Source organism: Aspergillus candidus (genome assembly GCF_002847045.1).
Source record: "Aspergillus candidus strain CBS 102.13 unplaced genomic scaffold BDW47scaffold_1, whole genome shotgun sequence".
Taxonomy (NCBI): domain Eukaryota; kingdom Fungi; phylum Ascomycota; class Eurotiomycetes; order Eurotiales; family Aspergillaceae; genus Aspergillus; species Aspergillus candidus.
In genome coordinates, this window is record NW_020194006.1 from 64,773 (window position 1) to 77,255 (window position 12,483).

The window sequence follows — 12,483 nt, forward strand, 5'->3', positions numbered from 1 at the left end:
GGCAACGTGGGAAAAAAGTGGAGAGAACGTAATCAATCAGTAGAAGCAAGACCCATCCCCCTCCCAAGTTCATTTCCGATGATGATGGGATGGATATTGAAATAATTGGATACCTCCCTAGCCCCAGTGTTAGACTGTCTTGGCAGACGAGCGTGGCGTAGACAATGACGAGTCAGCAGCAAAAAGGCGGCCCCAGCCTCCAGCCATGGTTCATTTTCAGCTTTTTTTCCCACAAGACGGGAACGCGCCTGGTATTTTTTGTTTGTGGAATGGCGCCATCTGATAACGAGGGAAAAAAGAAAATAGAAATTTTTTATCTAATCAGATTATCAGACCGCCGGCTGTTGGATCCGTTGGAAATTAGTATGACCCCTATAAAAAAAAAAAAAAAAAAAAAGAAAGAAAGAAAAAGAAAACAAACCAACAAAAGTAGATGAAAAAAAAGGGTAAAAATCAGCTCACAGCTACCCGGAATCCTCCCGACTCGAATACTGAGTGAGTAGTGTGTACCTCCTGTGATTCTTCGCTTAGGGCTCCCCCATCTGAAGTTCTCTTCAACGTACCATACCGGCTTGTTGGGCTGAGTGTCCCGGCACCGGCCTCGGTTGACGCAGCAGAGCTCCACCGAAGGTCTTTTTGTTTTTTTTTTTCTTACGAAAGTTAGTTAGGTCCCTGGCTAAGTCTGACGAGGGTGCAAATTTCATCACGAGCTTGGTTGAGATTGGGTCCTTTCTTCTGGTCTGTGTGTGCGACTGTGCGTGCAGAAAGTAGATGCGGCGAAGTCACTGTCTTGATTCTCATCATGATCAAGCTTAGAAGATTAATAATTGAATCAAAGAAAGGAATAGAAGATAAAACTGTATGGGTAATAATGAAGTATATAGGTATAATTGAACACAATCCAAAAGACCGATATGCCTGTTATATCGCAATTGCTGCCCTCGCCCCTTTTTCCTTTCCTCCCCCCGTCCTTTTTTTTCGATTGCTGAAGTTGATTATCTCACTTCATGGCAATAAACAAAACCACCAATATAGCTGAGGAAGACCTAATTCCGTTTATAGCATAGCGCGAACTCTAGTGGTGTCCTGCACCGTCGCACCGAGCTGGCTTCCAAAGAGGGATTCCACCATTTCTCCACCGCGCGCCGCCAACACAGACAGCAGGCTGTCACTCAGTCCGTGGGTCTTCTCATTACAGCCCTGCAGCCAGATCCCGGAGTCGGGGCTGACCTTGCTGGAGTCCATCTCGACGCGGTAATCTCTGGCAGGGGTCCACTGCTCCTGGTTCGCAGGGCGCAGGTGCTGCACACTGCGCAGCAGCTGCTCGTGCGCGTTGCGGTAGTAGCCCGTGGCGACCATCAATGCGTCAACCTCGACGGTTTCCTTGCCGTCTCCGACAATGCTCTCCGATCCGTCCTTCACGGCCTTGACGTGGACACGCATGCGGTTGTTCGGTCCGTTGGTTTCGACGCGCGTGATCTTGCGGGAGGGGAGGATGCGGTGCTGCCATTGGGTTTCGTCGGGGTTCTTGATGCGCTGGAGGTACATGTCGTTGTAGATCTCTTCGATGAGCTCGAGGCGGACGACGCTGTAGTTGGTTGCCTTGTCGGCGAGGAGCGAGCGTTGGCGTTCGGCGGGGGAGAGGTTGAAGAACTTCTCCACTCGTTCGGGGTTGAAGACCTCGTTGACACTTGAACTGTTAGCCTCCATCAAAGAGAGGGGATTTTGAATGGAATCGAATAGCATAAAGAAAGGACTGGGGCAGCTCACAATGGTGAATCGTCACTGGGCCGCATGGCCGTGTCTCTCATAATCAAGGTCGTCTTCGCATTGGGGTATTGCTTCTGGACGTCGTGGAAGATCTCCGCGGCGCTCTGTCCGCTTCCAAGGACCGCAATGCTGTAAGGTTCCCGAGCATCCTTCAGCACGCCCGGCAGGCCAGTGCAGTACTGGGAGGAATGTAAGATCCGCGAGTCTTGAGGAAGGCCCGGGGGAAGCTTCGCCCTGCCACCGAGAGCAACGACCACTTTGCGAGCCGTCCTCGAGCTGATTTCACCAGTCTCGGTATTGCGGGACTTGACCGTGAACGAGTCGACGAGGGAGCCATTAACGTCAGTCTTCCCGGGGACCACCTCAACGACCTCCTCTCCATAGTTCACCACATCGTTAAAGCGCTGCGCACACCACCGCATGTAATCCTCAAACTCCATGCGACTGGGGAGGAAGGTGCTAAGGTTGGTGAAATGGATCAGACGGTCATTCTGGTGGAGGTAGTTCAAAAAGGTGAAGCTGCTGCGCGGGTCGCGCATGGTCGCCAGGTCCTTGATGAACGAGATCTGCATCCGGGAGCCTGGCACCAGCATACCCGAGTGCCAGGCAAATTGCTTCTGTCGCTCGAGGAAGCAGACCTTGGGTTGCCAGCCAGCGGGGGCAGATTTATTCAGGCACGGATCGATGGTATCGTTCAGGGCGATTGCGATCGCGAGAGAGGCCGGGCCAAACCCGACGCAGAGGAGGTCATGGAGCTCATCCTGCGGCACCGGGCTCAGGCGGGCGGGCGCCGCCGAAGATCCATGGGGGAGGGGCATGTTGCGATAGTTCTGGAAGCCAATCTCCGGCTTCCGCGACAGAGGTTCCATTGATGGGATGTATGAGGTGGGCTGGGAAGTATGAAAAGCGCAACGAGATGGAAGAGAGAAAGTTATGGAAGGTGAGGGGATGAGATGGCAACGCCGCAAAGCCAGCGAACACAAGAGGGGTTTATATACAGGTAGATGAATAGAAGGTGATCACGGATGAGGAGAGAGGGGCGGGCCATGCTCTAAATATATTCGCGGAGCCCGTTGGAGGTCAATGTGGAAATTTTTTATCATTTGGTTTTAGTTTGAGAAAATAGAAACCAGAAAATCAAAAATCAGGACCAAAAAAAATAAAAAAGAATAAAAAGAATAAAATAAAATAGAGAAAACTATAACTGGAAAAGCTCCAACTGACTGAACCGCGTCCCGCGCAGCGGATCCCATGCGACTGGGGCAGGTCTGGGCAAACAAGTCAGACTGTGGTTTCTTTGGCAGCGGGCCGGAAATGGTGTAGATAGTCAGTCCAGCTTCGGTTCCACTGGGTCTTGTCGAGTCCAAGACAAGAGGGATTTTCTTTTCCTTTCTATTTCTTTTTTGGTTAGTAGGGGAGAGAATGGGGATCTCAAGAAGAGCGAGAGCGAGAGAGAGCGAGAGCACATGAACTCGGAGAAAATTGTTTAGAAAAAATGGGGTAAGAGCCAAATCAGATGTCGGTAATACCGATACGGCATCATATAGGCTCAGTAGAGATCACAACATGGTGATCTGGTCCTGGACACCAGACACCCTGACACCTTATGGTAGGGTTTTGCTCACTGTAGATGGGGCAGAAGAACACATACTCTAGCAATCAGACAATGACAGTATCTACCTACCTTCTGATGGAGCAAGAGTTCCGAGTTCTGACCATATGGTATGATCAGAGATACACCACACTGTTCGTTAGCGGCCCATATAGATGGATGATACCCATACTAATTACACATCAACGATCCTTTGCAGTGTAGAAGCCGTATCATTCGCTCGTCCACACACACCACACACATCGACAAGCGCAGCAATTGGGATGATCGTTCATGGGATTGGAAATTCCAGTCCAAATAGGGAGCCCCGCAGGTCCGGACCAGATTTTCAGTTGTTGCAGCCGGTGGGATGATGGGACGTTTAGATTAGATCCGCCGCTGCCCGACGTCGGGAGTTATGCCTTGGGTATCGTAAGTACAGGATACATACCAGTACAGGGTATCGGAAGTGGGGACCTGTACGGTCGAAAACAAGGTACCTCGGGTAGGAGGAAGTATGAGGAATGACGGAGGTACCTCTGATGTCACTTCTCGATCCCTGGGCGCTTATTTAGAGGAGGAGTACATCATATTCGTCCACGTTGTCTTCACGTTACTGGCGGGTTGAATCATAGGCAAACCTTATGAACAGTCTAGTATCGATGATGGAAAATGACTCCGGGCCAGGCTCAATCACGTCTTGCTATTTGATCCAACACTTGAGGATGTCAACATTTTGATACTACAATTAACACCACCGAGCCACCAATGGGGACATAGATAATCTACGCTATCATTATTTCATCGATCTATCTTTGCAAAGATAAAGAAAAAGAAGAGAAGCAAAAGAACGGCACACCCGGCACGTACCCACATGCATAGAAGGGTATGAGCTACGACGGGGTTTCCGTGGCAGGAGCGGCATCAGAACAGATCGAAGGTCTCCCCGCACCATGGCTCCTAATCCTAGACATCGTCCCTGACAGCCTCGTACAATGACATAACGGACAGGGCGGAGATAGGTGGGGAACAGCATTATCTCCAGAAAGGGTGGGGTTGAATGAATGGGCCGTTTGCATGTGCCTATATTTACTAAGGAGTAGAAACATACAGGTTTTCCGTCACCTACCCCATGCTATGTTCTCTCCATCAGGAATAGGCGACACGCAGAGGAAAGAAGACTATTTCAGTCAGCAGAGTCCGAGAGGTTGATGGAATCGACCATAGCATGGTGCACTTACGGGCGATTGTGGAATTCCACCACTCATCATCCCTGCCTCGCGTCAGGCAAGTGTTGTTGCTCTTAGCCTCGTCGTGCAATTATCGTTCAACGCATACCATCAGTCTCTAGGTATGGGCCTTCAACCGTCGGATTGTTTTGGTGTGCTCTAGTTCTAGGCTAATTCGACAAGGTTGTCAGTGTACGTCACCGGAAGAGCGGGGAAGTCCTTTTTTTTCTCCTGGCCGCGGATACATGGATGGAGGACGGTGAAAGAAGATGACAGCCAAGCAGCTATTTATTAGAACAGCAGTGACAGTCTCATCCAGGCCGGCACCTGTCTTGAGGAATTGTGTCCTACATTCTACCTCCTTACTTCGTCAGTGAGAAGTGTTCGGCGCTCTCACGAGACGGGGCCCATTATGGTGTGCAATACAGAACAGCGCCGCAGACCTCCCAACTTACTGCGCGTGTCTTGATTCGGAGTTGCCCGTACATTTTACAAGTGCACCTTGACTAGATTATTCGCAGGTCAAGTTAGGTCAGGTTTTGGGTCAACCCAATTCTAGCCTTCCTTCGCGTATTTTTACTAGATGTTCTTCTCCTGCTGGGGTTTTCACAAAACAGCTGATACCAAGGGTCGATTCCGCCATGGCACCGGAGCTGCATTGACCTGCAAGCTCTGCCCGCCGTGTTTTAGGAAGTTGCAATAATCATCTCTTGCAGCTCCCCCCCCCTCAAGTAAACAGGACCACCCTCCACGATTAATCACATGCGTTTCAAGGGTATACATGAACTCCGAGAGCAAGGGACGGAAGTGAAATGGCATTTCCGTTGGCTAGTCGTGTTGATTGAATCAGTTCTGGCCTTCAGCAATGGGCCTTTACCTGTCAGCAAGTGTCAACGCCAACTGCAGCTACATCCGTCTCCTAGCGCTCCATTATAGGGCATATCCAGTATAACCCAGTTACTGTCAGGGAGCACCCTTCTTTCGGTACTACTGCGGAATGTATCCATATCTCTCAGGAGAGCGAACCTACGTCATTGATCTAGGGGGACTGTTCTCGAGCGGTACGACTGTGGAATGCATTCCTATCTTTCGAGAGAGCACACATATGTGACAAACCAGGGGGCTCTGCGGTCATTGCGCAATACCAGAGAGACATAGTGTCAACATTGGAGTAGTCCTTTTGACTTTCTGAGGGAATGATTCCGGGGATCCAATAACCGGTTTGCCCTTGATAGTTCCGACCATGACACCAGCCAACTGGAATGACAGCAAGGGACGAAGAGTGACGGGGTTTGACGACTGCTGAGCCGCACCGTGCATAGAATCCATTGGAAGCAAATGTTGAACTAGTACTTGGTACCTAAGGTAGAATCCCATGATTTCAGTGGCTTGAGATTCCAGAAGCGTCCTGTGCAACAGCCCTAGAATGACCTCTCACAGGGTACCCCGTGATCGGACGCATCGTATCTATCTCATCACGCGCATGCAGGTTTTAGCATTGACCACCAACCTAATCTGAAGCTTGGAAGCTAAAGGATCACCGATTTAGGGTTTTACAAACCTTGAAGAGGGTCGACCAATGCGGAAAAGCGGTGTAAGGGGTAGCAGATGCAGGTATACTGGATAAATAAAGTTAACTCGGGCCACAGTGAGTTTCGGCAAGCCATTTGGGTGCGGTATTTGATGGGTCGTTTGTGGGGAAGGACGCATGGGGAATTGATATATTGGGTTGATGGGCTCGTCGGTCTTGGTTCCACGACCGAAAATCAATGAATATAATTTATTGGTAGGAAGGTTGTACAATGGTGGTTGATCGTTTCGGGACGAGAAACCGATCATATATATATACAACGTGAATATATATGAGGAAGTGTCTACCAATTAACTTCTATAGTATCTAATAGAATCGTAATCATACTCTTTAACTATACACAACCCTGTATGTCTTCTTCTCCAGTCAGACCCTCATATACTACGGGGTAGTGTCGAAGATCGAACCTTCAATCGTTAAGCGTTCAGTGCGGAGGATCTATGGGAAGATCCATGGGGAGATCAAGTGGGGAGGCTACCGATAGTCCTCGAAGCCAAGTCCAGTTTGGCAAGACTCGATTGGGAAATCACGAAATGAGCTACAGCATGTTTATCTTGGGAGAAAGTGATAATCGGGCGCGGGCGAAATGATGTTGGTGGTGGCTTGAGATTTTGGACAGGTCGAAAATTGAGGCTTGAACACGTGGAGTCGAGGGGCTTGTTTATCTGAGGTCTACCGGATGTGGTACAGTGCACAGGATACCTAGGTATTCATTACAGATGAGGATGTCTGAGTCTCACACGTAGAAGTTTCAAGGCTTGTTGAATCTTCTTATTAAAGAAGGGGAGCTAGAAGGCTACGAATGTTCGATGCAGATTGAGACTTGTGGAAGCATGGAACCCACTGTTTTAGATAGTGTATAACGTTGGGATAAGATGGCTTACTCAGCAAATACTGTTCTATTTTTGCCCAGTGACGCCCAGTGATTTTTCGCCACCGTCATTACGAAACCATCCTCCAGAAATCAAGTTCGTTGATTGCTAACAAACGCAGCAAATTATGGCTCCAGAGTGTAACTGTAACCGGCCCCTCTAGAGGTGCACATGCAAGGGCGAATCGATTGCTCATTTAATCCGAAGCCCCCGCGTTCCTTATCATTATCGCGGTGTTTATAGGACTAGTATGGTAATGATGGTATTGTAATGAAGTAGATGGGGAACAGGACGTTCCTCGAATCTCTGTCTTTTGCATGTCGGTCATTCAGATAAATGTATACTGCTGGATATCCAACGAGTAGTTCTCTAACTATGATGATCACCATCAACGGTAGCAAGAGAGTGTGTATAAGAAGGAGAATGGGATGTGCTGGTACGACCGAGTATCGATAATCGACCACCCGGGAACCCTTGCGGACAACGCGTGACGCACCCGGATCTAAACTGAATCAGGATCGTCGTCAACAACAAAAGACGCGCTCAACGCGTGCGAACGGCGTTGGAAAACAATCCAGGTCCCACTTGGCCCCAGTTGAGTTGAACTTGGGTAGCATCAGCACTTTGTACCTCGTATCAGTTCGTGGTGGCAATCGCTTCCTATAGATTTATTTTCTTGGGTCTATGTCAGCCACAACATCTCTCATCACTTCAACAACACGCATCATCTGATTTCCTTCCCTGTCTTTTCTATATTATCTTTCTACTTGCCCTCATTTCCTTTTATGGAGTCCAGATCCATCATCCACTGTTTCTTGACGGACTCGACCAGAACCCTAATAATAATAATTTAGTCAATACAGACAGGAAACGCGACTCCTCCCGGAAGGGAAATTCCTCGGACGATTCCTTCAGTAGTGAGGTATCGCCTCTGCATACCGCAACTTCCGTCTATCACCAGCCCCTCCATCCACTCGCGCGCCCATCCCTTTTTTCCCTCTCTCGCCCTTCGCACTCGACTCGCGTGGCTGTCGAGATCTTTCTCAAAGGCAGCCTGACTTCGCACCCCCTTGCGCACACCCTCTGTTTGCCCGACGACCTCATACATCCGGGGTTTTAAAGAAAGGGAGACGGAAGGGAGACTGTCCTGCGGTTGATTTCCCTTCTACCAAATCGAATCGCTTCTTCCGCGTCTCTGCAATTCGCCTGCCTCGCGCGCATCGCTGTGCATTTGTCGCGGTCTTGATCTCTCTTGTTTCTTCTTTTCTGTTTTTCTACTCGATATTTTCCTATTTTTTTTATTTTATTTTATTATCTCCCATTTGATTTGGTGTTTTTCTCCGTGTCAAACCCTCGTCGCGCCTGGTTCCCCCCTCCCCCCTTCCAGTCGCTCCTGCAGCTTCGCGACGCGCTTGCTTGTTTTGACATCTTGTTGTCATTCTGAAACATTCTTCACCGGCCCAATTAGTCCTCCCAAGCGCCGGAGAAGCAAATAAAGAAATTGTTGCGTTTCAGGCGCGTGGCTTGGTGTTGTCGGCGCGAAGAGGGCCCTCCCACCTCCTCCCCTCCAACCGTGACGAGGTCGAAGTGGATGGACGCACCAGCAACCTCCTCGAGATATTGGAGGCTCACGCAACTCTGGTGTGATGTTTGTCCACCACTCATTTCACATTCCAGTTTGTTTACACTTGGTTTCAACCGCTAGTACCGCATTTGTTTTCCACAGCATTCCACTGCAGCCTTTACGGTTCTTCGACCCTTTCACTACCTAAGACACGAGACCCGCACCGCCACACACCCTTTACCAATCACTCTGTTATTGTTGTTGTTCGGACGCTTCGCGAATTCCTACCTCCGACTGTCGGTCGATCTTTCTGAACGTCGTTGAATCAACCTCCCGTGAAGCCGTCTTTCGAAGGGGTCGCGAGACTCAAACCAACAAACCCTTCGACTCGTTACCATCGCTTTATTCCAGCCGAGAGGCGACTTTTCCATAATGGTCGCGACGTTTTCGCCGCACCGCGATGCGGGTGGTACACTACATCTACCGTCACACTCAGGCATCCATCACGTTGATGCGAGCTCAGCCCTGCGCCAGCTGCGCCGGTCACTATCACGATCACCCTCCAAAAGCTCCAACTTCTCACTTCTCGCCTCTCGGAATCACTCGCCCTCGAAGACCGTATCACCTTACGTTTCCTCGCCTTTGTCACCTTCACGGAGGTCGCCCCAGAGTAACTTCGTGCTCTTCCCCAGTTCCTCCCACCAGTCGCCATTTGCTGTTCCCTACCCACCAAGTGCAAAGATCTCGAGGCCGCCCATGCGCCGCGTGCGAACCTCTCCTAGGAGTCCCAACAAACGTGCCTTAAACGTTTCGACCGATCAGGGGAACGCCAAACCCGCCCAACCGGTGCCAACAACGTCGGGGATCGAGAATGCACTGGCCACCCCCGTGTTGAATTTCCCATCCGATGACGAGACTTCCGAGGCGAATGACGCTTCTACGTGCCCAGAAAATACACTGGGACCTCGGCCAACTCTATCTCGAATTGAAAAGCGACGAAGCGGAACCTTCGGCTCATATCCGACTGTTAGCCCACTGAAGCGCAGCGACGGAATCATGAACCTGGATCGCGCATCCCGTGGCAGTCCGTCAGCAAAGAGACGGAGTGTCCACGCAGCCAATCTCTCGGGAGACTTCGGTATATTCGACGGGGAGAGCGCTTCGAAAACTCCGGAGCGGCCGAGGTCTCTCTCCCCGAGGGAGAGCGATACGCCGCCATTCCCCGTGCCTGCCGCCGCCGCCTTCAGTCCATTTGCCACGATCCCAAAGCGTTCGTCTTCCCTTAGACGGTCAACACTCCAGCAACGCCAAAGTGACCGCTCTCTGTTCGCCCGGGCCAGGGCTATGGACGATTCACCAGAGGACCCAGAGGACCCAGAGGATTCAGAGGACCCAGAGAGCACAACCCCCCCCAGTGCGCGTCCTCGAATGTACTTTGACAATAATATTTTCCAGAGCAGCCAAGAAAGTCCCTTCTCTCCACGTCCAGCGCCGGGCAATTCTCTCTTCTCTGCTGGAACTGCGAGTGCCCAAACCCGCCCACCGGCCCACCCGCTTTCCAGGACCATCACGCAGTCTTCATCCAGCTCGAGTCTGGTAGACGACTCACCCACCCATGAGCCGGTCCATAAGACCGAACGCCCGAGAGAAGCGCACGATTTCTCGAAGTCTCTTCCCGCCGGTGCTGCTCGGCCAGCCTTCATGCGTCAGCTCAACCGTGAGGATTCGACATCCTCGACGGACTCATTTGCGACGCCGGAGAATTACAAACTAGTCAAACCCTTGCCAGCGGCATTTATGTCGACCGGTCTCATTTCGAAGAAGAACCGCAATGTAGAGGACCCCCAGGCTATGTTGGGCTCTAGCAAGAACATGCCAGATACCCCCTGCAAGCGCCCAGTGAATCTGTTTCCCAACGTGCAAAGACCACTGCCCGAGCAGTCATTTGGGAAGTCAATGTTCATGGGCCAAGCAGACGCGGGCCCCTCTTCCCCCTTTAACCCGCCGAATACACAGCCAAAACAAAATCCATTCGCGCGAGGTATGGGGATATTCGGAAACACCTTCAGCAGGCCTGAAGCCTCGCGCCGTGGGAGCTTTGTGAGTGTCGATGGCGACGACTGTATGCAGTCTCAGTCGCCCTGCGGTCGGCTAGACAGCCAACCTTTGAGTGAATCCGATTTTCCACCAACACCAACCAAACAAACATTTTTCCCATCCCGAACCTACCCCCCCGCGACGTCGCAGATTGCCTCCCTCGAGCGACTGTCCGAAGCCAGAGGGATGAACTCTAGCCCTCTCTATGAGAGATTCCAACGTGAATCGCCTCGGACGCCGCGGGAGAATTTCTTCCCCCCGGACCCTAGTGGCCTGTCCATCTCGGCACCCGGTGACCAGCAAGCCATCAAAACAGACTTCAACTCCTCCAATATGCCGGCGACCCCAACTGGTCCCCGCGATTCTTTTCTGCAGTCTGGAAAGCGACCGAGCCTGCCTTTGAATCTATGCCACGCCCCAGACGTCGATCCCAGCTTGACGTCGCGTTTCGAAGATGTGGAGCTGATCGGAACGGGGGAGTTTTCTCAAGTGTATCGCGTGGCCCGTACCCACGGTACATCGTTTTCCTCTGGGTTCCAGAGTGGGTCTAACACCCCCAAGCCTATCCCAGACCAAGTGTGGGCCGTGAAGAAGTCGAAACAACCTTACTCGGGGCTTAAGGATCGCGAGCGCCGTATCCGGGAGGTAGATGTGCTGAAGTCTCTGACTAGTTCGGACCACATCATTGCGTTTATGGATAGCTGGGAAGACACCGGCCACCTTTACATCCAGACGGAGTTCTGTGAAGAAGGAAGCCTCGATGTATTTCTTGCCCAAGTCGGGCTCAAGGCAAGATTGGATGATTTCCGGATCTGGAAGATCTTGCTCGAGCTCTCTATGGTATGGTTTATCTGACACTCGCCCATTTTTCTTGGTATAGACTAACGTGGTTGACAGGGCTTGAAACAAATCCACGACATGGGCTTTATCCACCTTGATCTGAAGCCAGCCAACGTCCTTATTACCTTTGAGGGCGTTTTGAAGATCGCCGATTTTGGCATGGCAACCCGATGGCCGGCAGAAGAAGGGATAGAAGGTGAAGGCGATCGCGAATACATCGGTCCTGAAATTTTGATGGGCCGCTTCGATAAGCCCGCGGATATATTCTCCCTGGGGTTAATCATCTTTGAGATTGCCGGTAATGTCGAACTACCCGACAATGGTCTCTCATGGCAAAAACTCCGAAATGGCGACATGAGCGACGTCCCCAGTCTCACCTGGAGCTCCGAACCTGGGATCTTACGCGACATCTCTGGGGCTCCGGTCTCCGAGGAGCCATCATTCGAGGAGTTGTGTGCCTCTGACTTCGGAGAAGATGACTTTGGAATGGATCACTTCCTGGGAAGTTGCAAGCCATCCGAGCGCAAACCGGTGCCGCTCGCTCGGACAGGCGAGCTTCTTGATCCTCCAGATTTCATGGTCGATGCCAACCATGAGCAAGCACTGGACAAAATCGTACGGTGGATGATCTCACCGGATCCATCGGACCGACCCACGGCCGACGAGATCCTTGAGACATATGCCGTTCAATTCACCGCACACCGACGTCGTGCTGGTGCTACCGTCTACGAGGGCAACTGGGGTCCCGCTGATGAGATCCTCGCAGAAGATGCCGAGATGATCGATGTGTAACCAGTGCTACCTGACATATTAGTGCATTTGGATGGAGTTGGAGCTTTTCTTTATTATACCATATAATGACGGCGTTGATGCGAGTGTGCGACCTCATCCCTCGATGTTATCCTCTTACGACCAAGCTAGAAGGCCTC

At 51.2% G+C, this 12,483-nt stretch overlaps 2 protein-coding genes across 2 annotated transcripts; one reads left to right on the top strand and one right to left on the bottom strand.

Moving 5' to 3' along the window:
- Positions 1–1,056: 1,056 nt before the first annotated feature.
- Positions 1,057–2,588, bottom strand: BDW47DRAFT_114630 (L-lysine 6-monooxygenase (NADPH-requiring)-domain-containing protein; the record flags this gene model as incomplete). The annotated part of the gene is made up of 2 exons (XM_024814695.1): positions 1,057–1,690; positions 1,771–2,588. 2 exons carry the CDS (start codon positions 2,586–2,588, stop codon positions 1,057–1,059), a joined length of 1,452 nt encoding a protein of 483 aa, XP_024676423.1.
- Positions 2,589–8,884: 6,296 nt separating this feature from the next.
- BDW47DRAFT_385 (tyrosine protein kinase SWE1) lies at positions 8,885–12,483 on the top strand. Its single transcript, XM_024818879.1, has 2 exons — positions 8,885–11,554; positions 11,612–12,483. Exons 1-2 carry the CDS (start codon positions 9,050–9,052, stop codon positions 12,344–12,346), a joined length of 3,240 nt encoding a protein of 1,079 aa, XP_024676424.1. The 5' UTR covers positions 8,885–9,049; the 3' UTR covers positions 12,347–12,483.

Bases quoted from the DNA above. Each gene is read 5' to 3' on its own strand.
- BDW47DRAFT_385 (XM_024818879.1), top strand. From the start codon at position 9,050: ATGGTCGCGACGTTTTCGCCGCACCGCGATGCGGGTGGTACACTACAT. The intron at 11,555-11,611 runs GTATGGTTTATC...CGTGGTTGACAG, and splicing joins TCTTGCTCGAGCTCTCTATG to GGCTTGAAACAAATCCACGA.